The sequence below is a fragment of the Phyllobates terribilis genome, unplaced genomic scaffold, assembly GCF_046119375.1.
Source record: "Phyllobates terribilis strain yellow unplaced genomic scaffold, ASM4611937v1 Scaffold_11__3_contigs__length_659146591, whole genome shotgun sequence".
NCBI classification, from domain to species: domain Eukaryota; kingdom Metazoa; phylum Chordata; class Amphibia; order Anura; family Dendrobatidae; genus Phyllobates; species Phyllobates terribilis.
In genome coordinates, this window is record NW_027362771.1 from 586303702 (window position 1) to 586320187 (window position 16486).

At 48.6% G+C, this 16486-nt stretch overlaps 2 protein-coding genes across 2 annotated transcripts; both read left to right on the plus strand.

Moving 5' to 3' along the window:
• Positions 1-281: 281 nt before the first annotated feature.
• YJU2B (YJU2 splicing factor homolog B) lies at positions 282-4480 on the plus strand. The gene is made up of 9 exons (XM_073650965.1): positions 282-469; positions 1143-1196; positions 1742-1824; positions 2120-2175; positions 2359-2419; positions 2750-2892; positions 3054-3226; positions 3429-3567; positions 3923-4480. Exons 1-9 carry the CDS (start codon positions 467-469, stop codon positions 4288-4290), a joined length of 1080 nt encoding a protein of 359 aa, XP_073507066.1. The 5' UTR covers positions 282-466; the 3' UTR covers positions 4291-4480.
• An 886-nt stretch (positions 4481-5366) lies between these two features.
• GTF2F1 (general transcription factor IIF subunit 1) lies at positions 5367-14245 on the plus strand. The gene is made up of 14 exons (XM_073654333.1): positions 5367-5441; positions 6850-6886; positions 6964-7025; positions 7706-7778; positions 8556-8749; positions 8825-8995; positions 9133-9335; positions 12085-12229; positions 12306-12364; positions 12605-12715; positions 12907-12980; positions 13075-13216; positions 13299-13422; positions 13819-14245. The coding sequence occupies exons 2-14, from the start codon at positions 6875-6877 to the stop codon at positions 14021-14023; spliced, it is 1575 nt and encodes a 524-aa protein (XP_073510434.1). The 5' UTR covers positions 5367-5441; positions 6850-6874; the 3' UTR covers positions 14024-14245.
• Positions 14246-16486: the final 2241 nt, after the last annotated feature.

Genomic DNA, 16486 nt, shown 5'->3' on the forward strand with positions numbered 1-16486 from the left:
TATGGCAGCGCCCTCTAGTGGTCAGAAGTGAAATTAACTCTCGAGATCAGATCCAAACCACCTGGAACCTCTTCTAGAAGGAAGTGAGCAGCAGCGTGTCAGGTCCCGCGTAATATCAATCCTCCTCTGTATAAGAAACGTATTAGACTATAACGATAGGTAGGATGAACTTTGTCCCTTAAGAGCTACCGTTAGCGTTAGGTCACATGACTTTCCCGAAAGAAAAACCTGGTACCACGTGGTACAGGAAGCACCTCCCGCTCTAGTGTTTTGCGTTCCAGAGCGGCCGCCATTTTGTCGTAGACCGCAGCTATGGAGAGACGCATATCCGGCTCCTGAGCGAGGACACATATAGTGAAACAATTTCCTCTGGCGCTTATTTGTCGCATTATAACCATAACATAGACTGGAAGGAGCGGAGAGAAGCTCTCATCTCAAGAGGCTCTGGGGCTGACACTACAGGACAATGGTAAGGTATAGCTTATGGTGGCACTACAAGTCCCAGCTGCGAGGATTGGCTGCGGCGCTACAAGTCCCAGCTGTGTGGAATGGCTGCAGCACTACAAGTCCCGGCTGCGGGGACTGGCTGCGGCACTACAAGCCCCGGCTGCGGGGACTGGCGGCGGCACTACAAGCCCCGGCTGCGGGGACTGGCGGCGGCACTACAAGCCCCGGCTGTGATGTTGAGTGCTGTCGTCCACCAGTACATAGAGCGGGAAGGCTTCCTGGGTCTTGTAGTGCTGTAGTTATTTAAAAAGGTTGTAGTTTCTGGGACTTGTGACGTAGGCTGTTGGCAGTTGCTGAGAATTGTAGTCCTATGGGTGATGGGAGGAGTAGTTCTGCTACAGGCACACATTACAGATTGCTGGGGCTTGTAGTTCCACAGTAAAGCATGGGCTCCTGCACATCATGTCTTATCATAGGTTCTGGGGTTTGTTACTGAGGGTCGGACGCTGATTGCTGGAATTTCTAGTGCCACAAAGCACAGGGGTTCAGGCCATAGGACATTGCATGTAGCTGGGACTTGTAGTTCTTCAGACAAGCCGCAGTTGTACTATTGAGAGACTGGGAGCAGGTGAAGGGGTATTAGGTGTCTACCTTCATGGCACGTAATAATAATCAAGGAAATGTTTTGTCTTTAGGGCGAGAGAAAAGGAACCAACAAGTATTATCCTCCTGACTTCGACCCGGCCAAGGTGAGTGCGGCTGCTGTGTGCCAGAGTGTCGTCCTGCCCCAAACCAATTGCTTAAAGGGTTAACACCCCATCTATATGAATAGCCATTGTCCAATAGTTCCAGTAAACAATTTTGCAATTTGCTGCTTATTAAAATGTTCAGCCGTTCTTGAGATGTTCCCACTTTTCTTTTGGTTACAGCTCATTGCCTTGGAGACCAGCTACCGCTGCTAGACAGCAGAACATGAGCCTTTTTCTGTTGAGCTTGTAAGCACTTGTATGAAGATGCTCAGGATCGCTGGAGTGCGCTGTTACCTCCCAATCCTGGCCAGCTTCAGTGCAGTGCTTACAAAGCTAGACAGCAGCGGTGGTCGGTCTCCTAGGCAACAATCTATAAACAAGTGTTAATATCTCAAGCATGGCTGCAAATTTTAATGAGTAGTAAATTGCAAAAGTGCTTGTGTTTACTAGAACTTTCCGACAATATCCGCCATTCTCTGCTTCCTATAGCAGCTTCCTTATTTCGCTGTATTATCTGACGTGACACATGTTCTTCTCTTCCCCAGCATGGCTCCCTCAACCGCTACAGGAACAGCCACCCTCTGCGGGAGCGGGCTAGGAAGCTGTCGCAGGGCATCCTCATCATCAGGTGAGAGGCTAGTGACTGAGGCCAGCCTCCTTCCACCACAGTAAATAATGGCCATTACTTGCTGTGACCCCACTAGAATAAAGAGGCTGCAGTGACCCCTGTGGGTCCGGGCAGGTACTGCACACAGCAGTGCAGTGTGGAGAAAATACACAGTTGAGGCTTTTTGTTCATGGGATCAGTGTGGTTCCCTATTGATCAGCAATGTCTGGCTTCTCCTGCCATCACTTGTTCTGATGAGGACGCTGCACATGTTGTGCTTTGTCAGTCGTGTCCATTCACAAGCTTCTCTCCACAGATTTGAGATGCCATATAACATCTGGTGCGACGGCTGCAAGAATCACATAGGAATGGGTATGAGCCGCCATCTCTGTCTTGTAATGTCCTCCTCCCCATCCTGACTGTGACCCAGCACAGCGGGACCTCAATCCGGCCCTGGGATACACCGCCATTCTCTGGGGGAAGGGGGTGTATATATAATATACAAAGATTTTTTTTTTTTTTCAATAATCCTGATGGTTTATCTGTCTATTTCAGGCGTCCGTTATAACGCGGAGAAGAAGAAGGTCGGCAATTATTACACAACTCCTATATACAGGTAATAAGCCTCATTATACTAGGATTGTGCTCCCCCCACTGAGCTGGATGGACCCTCTAGTGTATAAATAATTAATCTATTATGGAATTGCCTTGCGAGCAATTGCCTAATCCACTGCAGTTTGGTAAAGGCAGGTGGAGCTGCCAGGTCACAGAATATGGACTGTTCTGTTATAGTGGTCTGTAGGGGTTAGGGGTCACACTAACCTTCCTGTCCTCTGTTTGGGGTAGTGTGAAAATGCAGAGTAAGATAATAATCTGATGAATATTAATGAGCGGTGATAATCAGTGACTGATAATAATCGGTGACTGCCTCTACCCACCCTCCTAGGTTCAGGATGAAGTGTCACTTATGTGTGAATTACATTGAGATGCAGACGGACCCAGCATCATGTGACTACGTGATTGTGAGCGGAGCGCAGAGGAAAGAGGAGCGCTGGGACATGGCGGAGAATGAGCAAGTCCTCACAACAGGTCAGGATCTTTGCTCCAACATCTGCAGGGTGATAATGATCGGGGGGGCTCTGCCGGATGTTGGGGTGTGTGATTGTGTTGCTATCTTTGGAGGACAGGGACGCAGGGTCACTGAACAATCATTGTTTTCTAATATGTTGATTACCCATTGTCACCCGCAGAACATGAAGCAAAACAGAAGCTGGAGACGGATTCTATGTATCGTCTCGAGCACGGAGTCAAGGATAAAGAAAAGCTCCAGAGGGCGGTGCCATCGCTGTCCGAGCTGCAGAAGGCTCAGAGCACATGGAAGGACGACTTCGCCCTCAACAGCCTCTTGCGCAGCAAGTTCAGGGTGAGCCGCAGCTGTGCACACACAGGGCTGCATGCAGGGGGTTGGGTGCCCGTCATCAGGACATGGTGCTGACCCATAACGGCTGGCACCCTGGCTCTGCCCATGTCGTTACCATACTCGCGCAGGCAGCTCGCCCAGCACGGCATATCATATGCAGGCAGTGGGACTCTGCATAATTCGGGTGCCTCTTGTCTCATACCAGGAGGAGAAGAAGCTTATCCGGGAGGAGGAGGAGCGGGATCAGGCGCTGCTGAAGAAGACGTCTCTGGACCTGAAGCTTCTCCCGGAGCTTGAGGAGGATAAGAAGATGGCGGCTCTGCTCAAGTATCACAGCCTGGAGTGTAAGAAAGGGAAGGGAGAGCAGAGGTTAATGTGGGGGGCTGACACCTATGGACTGTCTACTTACTTCTCCAGGGGGCAGTCTATGGCCCCCCGGAGGGAGACTGACTCCGAGCAGAGGGTTGTACCTTTCCTCTGCTAGGACAGAGCTGCGGTTCTGACTACCGCTCAGGCCTCTGGGAAAATCTCTCCAGTCCGGCACTGATACCTCACTGCTCCTAGTATGACTGGGCCGATTTGCCTTTCTGGAGTCGGGATGTGACCCCTTTGCAGGTGACATTTGACGACCATATTCATTGTCGCCAGCTTTATCCCGGCCATTGCTCCTGCCCCCATTTATCACTTCTTCTATTACAGCGTACGACCAGAAGCAGCAGAAGAAGCGCTCGGAGATCAGCAGTCGCTCCTGGTTCTCCCCCGCAGGGGACAGTAAGCTCCAGACAGCGGAGAACTCAATCAAAAAGTTAATGATCCGACCCAAAGCCCCTCTGAGCACCGGGGCGTCTGCCATAACGCTTGGGGTAGTACGGCGAACCTCGAAAGATGGAAGTCAGACTGATGACAAGAGACTGACGGCGGAGGAGGCACCAGCCGTCCACAGCAACAGGGGCCAGGGGGACAATGTAACACAGACTGCTAATAGTAATGGTGCCCCCAGAGCCATCACCACTGCATCCTGTTTAGTCGCTGACTACTCGGACTCTGGATCAGAGGTGGAGGCCTAGCCCGGACTAGGAGGGGTTACATGTAATAAGTCGCCATATGCTGTATATAGTGTGTATATACTGTGTGTAAATATAATGTACAGTGATCAGTATGCGGTTCCTCATTGTTGTATATGGACACCACAAATACGGCCCTAACCTGCAGCCCATATTATTATGACCAGTAAATGCACTCTATTGTTCACTGTTATCAGCCATTTCTGACTCTAGTGTTCTTCGATGTGAAACATGAAGCACAATTTCCTAGTTTATACCCCAGAGCAAGCGGAAACCCTCAGGATGGCCGTGGCCACAACCTTTCCTAACAGCAGAGTATTTGTTTTTTATTCCTGTTAGGCCTTGTGCACACCACAGATTTTCACAGACGAGTGCTTTCCGTGGTTTTCTCAGAATATTATAGGAACGAGGGCTATGGGGCTGTGCACATGTCCAATTTTTTTCCTGGGACAGAGTGATCTGCTGATAAAATCAGAGATAGGTCCGATTTTGATTCGAGGGTCGGATCAGCGTGGACCATGCAAGTCTGAGTGTGATGGTCCGATCTGAGCCGCCATGCTTTGTGTACAGAGCGGGGCCGCGCCAATGAGGGACACCACGTCGTCCTGCAGTGTTATCCGTATAGGGGGCCGTGTATAAGACCACCTGACACCTCAGGGCCCACAGTCTGCAGTGCATACGTGGGGCCCCGTGTATCCACAGGTCACGTTACTAGGCTCGGGCAGGTTACTGCCTATAGTACTGGTCCCATTCAATGACCATTTATATATAGGAAGCCCCCGTCATGGTCAGCTAGATGGGGGGCTCCCTACAGTCATCTGATTGCAGGGAAGCTGTCCCAGCACTGGAGCAGATGAGCCCACAGCCGCCTGCTGACTCTCCAAATAACAGGAAAAACTGAAGCGAAAAGGGCAATGAGCAGAGACTTTATAGGAAACGGTAATAGATTCAGCTCAGAGCCGCTGCAGAGCTGTGAGGGAATATTATCTGGCACCGGAGCTGGAAACGCCCACAACAAATATGTCCGCTCACTGGCGTATGTGCCCCAAACAAAGATGGCGCCGGGGTGACGTCCGCCCACACAGCAGGTGACGTTATCTGTAACCCGGAAGTAGTTGACTGAGGCTCGGCAGACGAGGAGCAGCAGTGAGCCGGTGAGAAATCCTGACTGTGGAGTGTCTGTGCTCCCAGTGCATGAACTACCACCCCCAACATCCTCCGGACCCCGGCTCAGAATGCCCACCAGCCCTCTGTACCCCCATGTGTGACCCTTCATCTATGTATGCCCCCACAGCGCTTTACCCAGAATCATTCTTGTAGGACCCTATTAGTGACCTGCGCCCAAGATCCTTTTGGTATGATGCCCCCCCGGGTCCTGACTGTATGAACCTTCACCCTGTATGACTCCTGCAGACCCCCAATAACTGCATTGTGAGACCCACAATAACTGCATTGAGACCCCCAATAGCTGCCCTGTGAGACCCCTAATACACTCCTTGTGAGACCCTCTCATTGCTCCTCTATTCCCAGTATATTTGTAGGACGCCGTTGCTTTATGATGGGACCCCTGATCCTGAGGGTGCAGGGGCTGCAGCACTGGTAGCTGTGCGGCCCCTTCTTAGGACAGGAATATACAGTAGTGGGGTCCGCAGCATCACCCAGTGCTCGGGGCTTCTGTGGGCCGTTGGGAGACGAGTCCTTGCGGCCCCTCTCCCCCTCCTGATAGCGGTAACCCGTCTCCTTTCGGCTGTATCAGTGGCCGCTGTTTCCGGCTCGGTTTTGCGGCAGGAGCTGCAGCTTCCATACAATTTTTTCCCAATCTTTCGGATTAAAAAACGGGATTCTGCCATTTCCATTTTCATTTTCCCCTGTGTTGACACCAATTATGTTAATTTTTGTAAGTTATATACATTGTGGGATAATGGGGGTGATGTGACCTTTTATGATTTTTGTGTTTCCTAAAGAAAGATTGTAAAATTCCTGTTTATACAGGAGATTGGTACAAACCTGGCAGGTGCGCGCGTGTGTGTGTGGTGGGGGGGAGGGGTCATGGGGGTCAGAAGTGAGCCCATTTCCAACCTCTTAAATGTCACTTACAATTGACAGCAGCGTCTAAGAGGTTAAACTGCTCAGTTTACATCAGATGGACTCAGATGCTTGCAGTATAACACAGCCGACGCCCTCGCTGTACTGATCAGGCTCAGCTCTTGACCTCGCTCCATATATGCAGTACATACGGGATGTCGCCTGGCCCGGGTGGGCCGGCAGCTGCCGTGGTCTGTGGCACTTGTTTACCAGTGTCCTTGAGGGGATCCCTGAGATGATGGACCATGGTATAAGATGGGGATGCGTCTCAGTGTGACCGGCTTATATTTTGGACCATCGCCAGTCTTTGCCTTCATGTCTGTGTTTATGGAGCTGCTTATGTCTTGGGGCAGGAGGATTTCTATCTGACTGACCCCTCCCTCCCCCCATACATATCATGTCATCAGCCGCCATCTGCCCTGTGTGTGCTATCACCGCTTCTCTCCATGTTCTTCACTGTTCAGCACTGTCTTTCAGGTATTCCTCTCGCCCTCCTCCGACCATGACGTCTCTAGTAAGTGCCCGCTTGGTGTTCAGGGTGCTTTGATTTATTTTCTATGTGGTGACCTCCTGCTTCATGTTCTGTTACAGGGGGGCAGCAGTCAGTCTGTTGGCGGCCAGTCTGTCACTGAATATGTCGTTCGTGTTCCTAGGTGAGTAGTGAAGCTTTATGGGGTATTAAACATTCTGATAATCACTGAGGACCCCACTAACAATTTTTTTCTGAAAATTATATCTAAATCTCGGCAGTGCTCGCCTTGTCCACTAGGTGGCAGCAGCATTGTAATAATATTGCCCAGGCTGGGTCTGTACAGCACAGGTAACATATATGACCCCCGATTGTGATCTGGTCAGATGAGTTTGTGCTATAATATTTTTGGATTTTCCCATTTAAACTATGGGTGAAAAGATACTATTATATGTCAGCAGTGCTTAAAAAAAAAAAAAAAAAAGGCTAGCGCTTTTTCTTTGTTTAATGAAATTTTAAAAAATGAAAAAGTTCCAGAAAACTACTGTAAAAGATAGCAGAAAAGATACTCAGGAATCGACTAAAAGCAGGAAAAAAAAAAAAAAAAAGGATTTGTCACATTTGCAAAACTCCAGAGAAATGGAGCGATTCCTGAAGCGCTTTCTGCCGAATAAGACGCCGTGTGAACGTTCCCCTAACAGTGTGGTGAAAGCGGTTTTTCTGTATAACGAGGCGGATGTTGCAGAGATGCGGTGAGCGCAGATGGCAGCCGGTCTGCGGGCGCCTCCTCGCTGTGTGATATACAGATGTAATCTATAATATATTTATTATATATAACTGTATGTTTTGTGTTTTCTGCTGCAGGAACCCCAGTAAAAGATATAATCTTATGGGATTTAATGCGGCAGATAAAGTGGATTTCTCTACATGGAACCAGGTACTAAAGGAAGTGTAATGCTGCTTCCTAAGCAGTGTGATGGGCGCCCACACTTTCCACACTCTTAGCTGGATAGGGATGACGTCTGGGTCACGAACCCTGCGGCAGCTCTAAGTTCAGGTTCAGGGTTTCCAACAAGAAACCCCATCGTGTAACAATCACTCACTGTGCAGCTTTCAGGACCAGAGTCTCAGGATTGCTTACTGTGTCTGGCATCCAACTGAAACGGACCTTGGGAGAAGCAGAGAGTCATCGAGGCTCAGGATTGTTTAGTATGTCTGGCATTCAACCAACCCGGACCTTGGGAGAAGCGTCGTACAGAGAGTCCTATAACAATGCTGGCGGCCAGAGCTCATCCATGTTGGCTGTAGGGTGTTAATAAGACAGGGCAGCCCTTTGAATGCTTCCTTTTCAGCTGGATGCCAGGCACAGTGTACAGCCCCCAGTCTCAGGTTCTGTATAGGTAGTATGGGTACAAGTCTTGGGGGCACCCACCGATGGGTGAGAAGGGCACGATGCACCGATCGTGTATAATGATTATTTACAGATGGCGCAGGAGCGTCGTACATGTGTGACTTATGGGAAAGTGGTTTACTGTAGGGTCTGTGATTTATCGGGTACTTCTCGGTAAGCAGCCAGCTGTTCGGCAGACCCTCTCTGATCTATATAAAATATGGTGAGGAATCATTTTCTCAGCCTTACTACTGGCAGTGGTGCCAGCCTGCAGAGCCGACACGGGGGGCATCCCACTGATTGTAATGGATCCTTTCCTGACAGGCTCGTATGGAGCGTGATCTGAGCGCCAAGAAGATGTATCAGGAAGAGGAGATGCCAGACTCTGGCGCGGGGAGCGAATACAATCGCAAGCAGAAAGAGGAGTCCCGGCGGAGGAAGTACGGCATTATTCTGAAGGAGTTCAAGATAGAAGACCAACCCTGGCTGCTAAGGGTTAATGGCAAAGCCGGGCGCAAGTGAGTGGCACGAAGCTGACCCCGGGAGCGGAGCCTGAAGGCGGGAGCCATGTTTATATCTGTATTCTGTAACAGGTTCAAAGGTGTGAAGAAGGGCGGAGTGACGGAGAACGCGTCCTACTTCATCTTCACCCAGTGTCCGGATGGAGCGTTCGAAGCATTTCCAGTTTCCAACTGGTACAACTTCACTCCACTGGCCAAGCACCGCACGCTGACCGCCGAGGAGGCCGAGCAGGAATGGGACCGGTGAGAGGCACCGAGGCCGGGCACCCCGCCGCCTCATCTATCGTCTGCTGTTATCAGGCAGGAGGGGGGTGACTATAGTGATGTCGCTCCCACTGCTGGGACGTTTACATCCTTATTTTCCATTGATTTGTTTACAGACGGAACAAAATCCTCAACCACTTCACCATCATGCAGCAGCGTCGACTGAAGGATCTGGACGACGATGACGAGGAAGGCGGCCTCAAGCTGGACAAGGGTGCAAAGAGTAAGAAAAAGAAGAAAAAAAGCGACCTCAAGATTCACGACCTGGAGGACGACCTGGAGCTGAGTTCCAGCGACAGTGAGGAGAGCGGAGAAGACGGTGAGAGGCTGGGAGGGATGGGTGGTCCATCCTGTGCGGGGGTCACGTCAGATGTTGACGAGGAGCAGGATTTCTGTGAAGTCATGTCAGATCCGGGTCACGGTATTGTTTTGCTTTTTTTCCCAACCTCCCAGGACGAAGCACTGAGCCATATCCATTGTGTGGCTATTTGCTTTCGTCTGGGTTCTTGTAAAATCCAGCCCCATAAAATCTCCAATAAAATGTGACGCCATGTGGAGCTGAGGAGACTTATTACAGCGCTCACACTCCAGCACAATGTAATCTGTCTTTGCCTTTTTAATCACTTTCCACATATTGACGCACAGTTGTGGCTCTGGGATACATACAGCGGGTGAAATAAGTATTGAACACGTTTACTGAAATTTAATTAATACTTCATACAAAAGCCTTTGTTGGTGATGAAGCTTCAAGACGCCTCCTGCACGGAGAAACTAGTCGCAGGCATTGCTCAGGTGTAATTTTGTCCCATTCTTCCACATAAACTCTTTACAACCTGACGTTCACGTGGGCTCCTTCTATGAACTCTGAGCTTTGGTTCCTTCCATACATTTTCTATTGGAGTCAGGTCCGGTGATTGGCTGGGTCGTTCTAGCAGCTTTATATTCTTTCTCTGAAACCAACTGCTTTTCCTTGGCTGTGTGTTTGGGATCATTGTGTTGCTGAAATGTCCACTCTCGTTTCATCTTCTTCATCCTGATAGATGGCAGCAGACTTTTATCTAGACTGTCTCAGTACATTTGTCCATTCATCCTACCTTGAATCATATGAAGTTTGGCAGTGCCGTATGCTGAAAAACAGCCCCACACCATGGTGGTTCCCACCTCCAAACTTCACTGTTGGTCTGGTGTTTTTGGGGTGATATGCAGCTCCTTTTGGCCTCCAAACATCGTGTGTATTATGGCATCCAAAGAGTTCAATTTTGGTCTCCTCTGACCAGACTATATGAATATTTCACAGACTTGTCTAAATGTTGTTGAGCAAACTGTAAATGCTCTTGATCATGCTTTTTGCTCAGCAATGGAGTCTTGTGTGATGAGCGTGCACACAGGCCATGGAGGTTGCGTGGAGAGCGTGCACACAGGCCATGGAGGTTGCGTGGAGAGCGTGCACACAGGCCATGGAGGTTGCGTGGAGAGCGTGCACACAGGCCATGGAGGTTGCGTGGAGAGCGTGCACACAGGCCATGGAGGTTGCGTGGAGAGCGTGCACACAGGCCATGGAGGTTGCGTGGTGAGCGTGCACACAGGCCATGGAGGTTGCGTGGAGAGCGTGCACACAGGCCATGGAGGTTGCGTGGAGAGCGTGCACACAGGCCATGGAGGTTGCGTGGAGAGCGTGCACACAGGCCATGGAGGTTGCGTGGAGAGCGTGCACACAGGCCATGGAGGTTGCGTGGTGAGCGTGCACACAGGCCATGGAGGTTGCGTGGAGAGCGTGCACACAGGCCATGGAGGTTGCGTGGAGAGCGTGCACACAGGCCATGGAGGTTGCGTGGAGAGCGTGCACACAGGCCATGGAGGTTGCGTGGAGAGCGTGCACACAGGCCATGGAGGCTGCGTGGAGAGCGTGCACACAGGCCATGGAGGCTGCGTGGAGAGCGTGCACACAGGCCATGGAGGCTGCGTGGAGAGCGTGCACACAGGCCATGGAGGCTGCGTGGAGAGCGTGCACACAGGCCATGGAGGCTGCGTGGAGAGCGTGCACACAGGCCATGGAGGTTGAGTGCATTACTTCTAGTTTTCTTTGAAACAATTGCACCTGCTGATTCCAGGTTTCTGTAGCTCTCCACAGCTGCTCCTTGGCTCTTTGACAACTCTTCTGATAATTATTTTCACTCCTCTGTCTGAAATCTTGCGGAGAGCACCTTGTTCGCGACCGGTTTATGGTGAAATGATGTTCTTTCCACATCTGCATTATGGCCCCAACAGTGCTCACTGGAACCTTCAGTAGTTTAAAAATTCCTCTGTAACCAACGGCATCAGGATGTTTTGCAACAATAAGGTTGTGAAGGTTTTGAGACAGCTCACTGGTTTTACCAATCATGAGATGTTTCTTGTATGGCACCTTGGTAATGAGACACCTTTTTATAGGCCATCAGTTGAACCAGCTATTATTTGTCACTAACTGGCAGGATTGCTTTTTAATTACTGATAGATTTCCGCTGGTGTCAGGACTTTCCATGACTTTTTGCACCTTTCTTCATGTGTTCAATACTTTTTCCCTGTGTCATTTTTAATTAATACACATAACGTAATTTATGCACATCTATGGTTTGACAGCTTTGACTGTGTGGATTTAATTTGTTGTTACCGATATCCGGTGAGAATTTCATGTCAATAGCACCTTTAGAAACAGATTTACTTAGAAAATTGGTGACATATTCAATGCTTATTTCACCCACTGTATCTTGTTCATGGAAGAACCCCTTTAAAGAGGACCTCTTTTAACCTAACAGTGCCCCTGCGGACAGTCATGGCGGCCCCTGAGCCGGGTCTACCAGAGCCATCTCTGATCTCGGCTGTTCGTCAGCATTTAGATGCTTCTTTAGAGTTCACGTTTGGCTCCCAGGGCTCGATCCTGTGAAGTGACAAGATTGAGTTGGTTTATTGCAGTATAAGCCATCAAATGTGATCGCAGGTTCAATCCACTAGGGAAATGTTTGTCACCCCCATCCCTCTCCTTTTCCCAATTTAAGCTTTTAATCATTTCTGTTATGTTTCAATTTAAGGAGAGCGACGGCCTAAAGCCCCAAAGAAAACTGCTGCGAGCAAGAAGAAGAAGAAGAAATCTCGTTCTGACGACGAGGCCATCGAGGACAGCGACGATGGAGACTACGAGGGGCAGGAGGTGGACTATATGTCTGATGAGAGCAGGTAACGTAGCTCCGTGCGGGAGACGCTGCCGGTCTGATGGTGACACCACCGCTCAGCTCATGTCCTCTCCTTGCAGCTCAGAAGATGAAGTTCCTGGGAAACCAGTTCCCTTGAAGGAGGACGAGCATCCTAAAGGTAACCACAACCTGTCCGTCGTCCCCTGTGGAGCATCAGATGAGACGTCGTACTTTACTTTCTGCCCAAACAGAAAGTTACTCATCTGTCCCAGTATTCTGGTGTCATTCACACCAAGCAGAGCAGTAACCGATGGTGCTGGCGACGTGCACATTGTGCCAACCATGTTGGATTGATTGCTGATCTTTGATGTTGCGGGCTTTTATAGCACGTCTCCAAGATTTATGTTGTATCTTGTAGGCATTGATGAAGGAAGCGAGAGCAGCGAGGAGAGTGAAGAGGAGAAGGTAGAAGAAGAGGAGGAGGAAGAGAAGAAAGTACCTACACCCCAGGAAAAGAAGAAGAAGAGAGGTGAGGCCAAAGTCTGGCTTGGACAGTCCGTCTCATATTGTCTTCCTCTGTAATGGATGGGCCTCCATGTTTTCCCTGGGGGCCAATAGTTGGTTCTGATTGGCGTTATCACAGTCCTCACCATTTATAAATGATAACCCCGAAAATCACAAGAGATAGAAAGGCCATTACTCTGTATTCTCTCCCCGTAGACAGCAGTGACGAGTCTGAGACGTCTGAGGACAGTGATATAGACGGAGAGGCCTCCTCCGCTCTCTTCATGCAGGTAATGGGGGGATATAAGTGTCTTCTCGGGCTCGTAATATAGCCGAGCTGCTAATTATGTAACGGACACTTGAGCTGTATTTGTTTCTTTATAGAAAAAGAAGACTCCTCCGAAGAAGGATAAGAAAGGTGGCTCCAACAACAGCTCCCGCGCCAACAGCCGGCCGGGCACCCCGTCCCCTGATTCGGGGAACACGTCTAACACGCTGAGGGCTGCAGCCAGTAAACTGGAGCAAGGTGCGGTGGTCGGATGACGGGCGCTCTGTCTATACATCCTCCCCACTTATCACTAACATTTGTTTTTGGCCATTTCCTCCAGGTAAACGTGGCGCTGCCAATCACACTCCAGCAGCAAAGCGTCTAAAGATGGATTCTGGACCTCAGAACACGTCAGGAAAATCAACCCCTCAGCCCCAGTCTGGAAAGTCTACACCCAGCAGCGGGTAAGTGGCTCTACGTGTAGGTCAGATTCATAGAGGGGTCCGCCGTCCATGTCTCCCCACTGTGAATCAAAGTGTCCTTCCCTTTCTAGTGAATGCACTGGGGAAGGGGACAGATGGCTATAAATGCACCAGGGTAGGTTTTGCAGGCTTCCCTCTTGACACGAACCATTTTATGTTTCATTTCCACCCAACATTTCTCGGACTGTTTGCTGGCTGTGTCATCGGTCGTTGTGCCTTCCTGTAGAAATCCTTTTAATTGCTTGTAAATGGAGACTTTGAGAATCTTCCAGAAACCAGTGCACCTCCTCTGGGTGTCATAAGGTCCTATGAAAAATACTATATAAGGGCTTGTTCACACGCACGTATTTGAATCCAGCTTCCTCTTCCTTCTCACAGGGACATTCAGTTGACGGAAGAAGCGGTTAGAAGGTATCTGACCCGCAAACCCATGACGACCAAGGACTTACTGAAAAAATTCCAAACCAAGAAGACCGGTCTGAGCAGCGAGCAGACGGTGAACGTGCTCGCCCAGATTCTGAAGAGGCTCAACCCCGACCGCAAGACAATTCATGAAAAAATGCACTTCTACCTGAAGGAATGACCGCGGGGCTCCGGTACCAGCAGGACCGGCAAACGCGGCCCCTTGGACTCCATCTTTATAAATGACCCAGTCGATGCGCAGAGGAGGTGCGAGCGGCTTAGATGGGGAATGTGTGATTGTATATTTTTCCATCCGATTTGTAATAAGGATGATTAAGTATCTGTGGTTATTGTTTTTTATTACTTTGTGGAATGACTAGTATTAAAATGAGACTTTTATGTATTTCCTGTGTTCTGTGTTGCTGGCTGATCGCAGCGTGGTCCTCGGCGCCAGCATCTCCGTCATCCTCGACAGCTGTGCAGTGTGGGCAGTGCCCGGATGGGACTGTCTGAATACTTCACATATCTGAACAATAGCCCAATTCCTTCTGTCTCTGGATTTCATCGGCTTGGAACGTCCTATTGATTTTAACTCCAGATTAAGAGTTTGGAGAAGATTCCCCCACCCACCTTTAAGGGTTCACAGGTACGAGGCAAAGCGATGCTCATTTAATGGCTGAACTTTGTAGCGAGCAAATGAAAGCAGAGTATAATTATTGCACAATAATTCCAGATCAAGGAGGCAAAATATGGAAATGACCACAAAAAAAATCCCAAATGACATTTTGTTCCTCGAGCTTTTGTCGGTCTGGATCGTATCACTCACTAATGATGATGGAGACTTGACATGAACCATTTTTTGTTTCATTTCACTACATTTCTTGGACTGGTTGCTGGCCGTGTCATCGATCGTTGTACTTTCCTGTAGAAATCCTTTTAACTTTCTTGCTATTTTCCATCTATGAAATGAGGTGACCAAAATTTCTACGTTGAGGTAATGACCGCCATCTCCTTGTCCTTTTCTCTTACATCCATGTGATAAAAACATGGGAAATGTAGAAAGAGGTTCCCGCAGGCAGTCATCATCCTAATATTTCATTACAATGGCCCCGCACATACCCCATGACCTTTTCTACATTTTTACTCCCACAAACTTAAATGTATTTTATTGGGATACCAACACAAAGTAGCAAGTACAGTTATATGAAAAAGTTTGGGCACCCCTATTAATCTTAAGCTTATTGTTTTATAAAAATTGGTGTTTTTGCAACAGCTATTTCAGTTTGATATATGTAATAACTGTTGGACACAGTAATGTTTCGGCCTTGAAATGAGGTTTATTGTACTAACAGAAAATGTGCAATCTACATTCAAACAAAATTTGACAGGTGCATAAGTATGGGCACCCTTATCATTTTCTTGTTTTAAATACTCCTACCTACTTTTTACTGACTTACTAAAGCGCTTTTTTTGGTTTTGTAACCTCATTGAGCTTTGAACTTCATAGCCAGGTGTATGCAATCATGAGAAAAGCTACTTAAAGTGGCCACTTGCAAGTTGTTCTCCTGTTTGAATCTCCTCTGAAGAGTGGCATCATGGGCTCCTCAAAACAACTGTCAAATGATCTGAAAACAAAGATTATTCAACATAGTTGTTCAGGGGAAGGATACAAAAAGCTGTCTCAGAGATTTAACCTGTCAGTTTCCACTGTGAGGAACATAGTAAGGAAATGGAAGAACACAGGGACAGTTCTTGTTAAGGCCAGAAGTGGCAGGCCAAGAAAAACATCAGAAAGGCAGAGAAGAAGAATGGTGAGATCAGTCAAGGACAATCCTCAGACCACCTCCAGAGAGCTGCAGCATCAACTTGCTGCAGATGGTGTCACTGTGCATCGGTCAACTATACAACGCACTTTGCACAAGGAGAAGCTGAATGGGAGAGTGATGCAAAAGAAGCCGTTTCTGCAAGCACGCCACAAGCAGAGTCGGCTGAGGTATGCAAAAGCACATTTGGAGAAGCCAATTTCTTTTTGGAAGAAGGTCCTGTGGACTGATGAAACCAAGATTGAGTTGTTTGGTCATACAAAAAGGCGTTATGCATGGCGGCAAAAAAACACAGCATTCCAAGAAAAACACTTGCTACCCACAGTAAAATTTGGTGGAGGTTCCATCATGCTTTGGGGCTGTGTGGCCAATGCCGGCACCGGGAATCTTGTTAAAGTTGAGGGACGCATGGATTCCACTCAGTATCAGCAGATTCTTGACAATAATGTTCAAGAATCAGTGATAAAGTTGAAGTTACGCAGGGGATGGATCTTTCAGCAAGACATTGATCCAAAACACCGCTCCAAATCTACTCAGGCATTCATGCAGAGGAACAATTACAATGTTCTGGAATGGCCATCCCAGTCCCCAGACCTGAATATCATTGAACATCTGTGGGATCATTTGAAGAGGGCTGTCCATGCTCGGCGACCATCAAACTTAACTGAACTGGAATTGTTTTGTAAAGAGGAATGGTCAAAAATACCTTCATCCAGGATCCAGGAACTCATTAAAAGCTACAGGATGCGACTAGATGCTGTTATTTTTGCAAAAGGAGGATCTACTAAATATTAATGTCACTTTTCTGGTGAGGTGCCCAA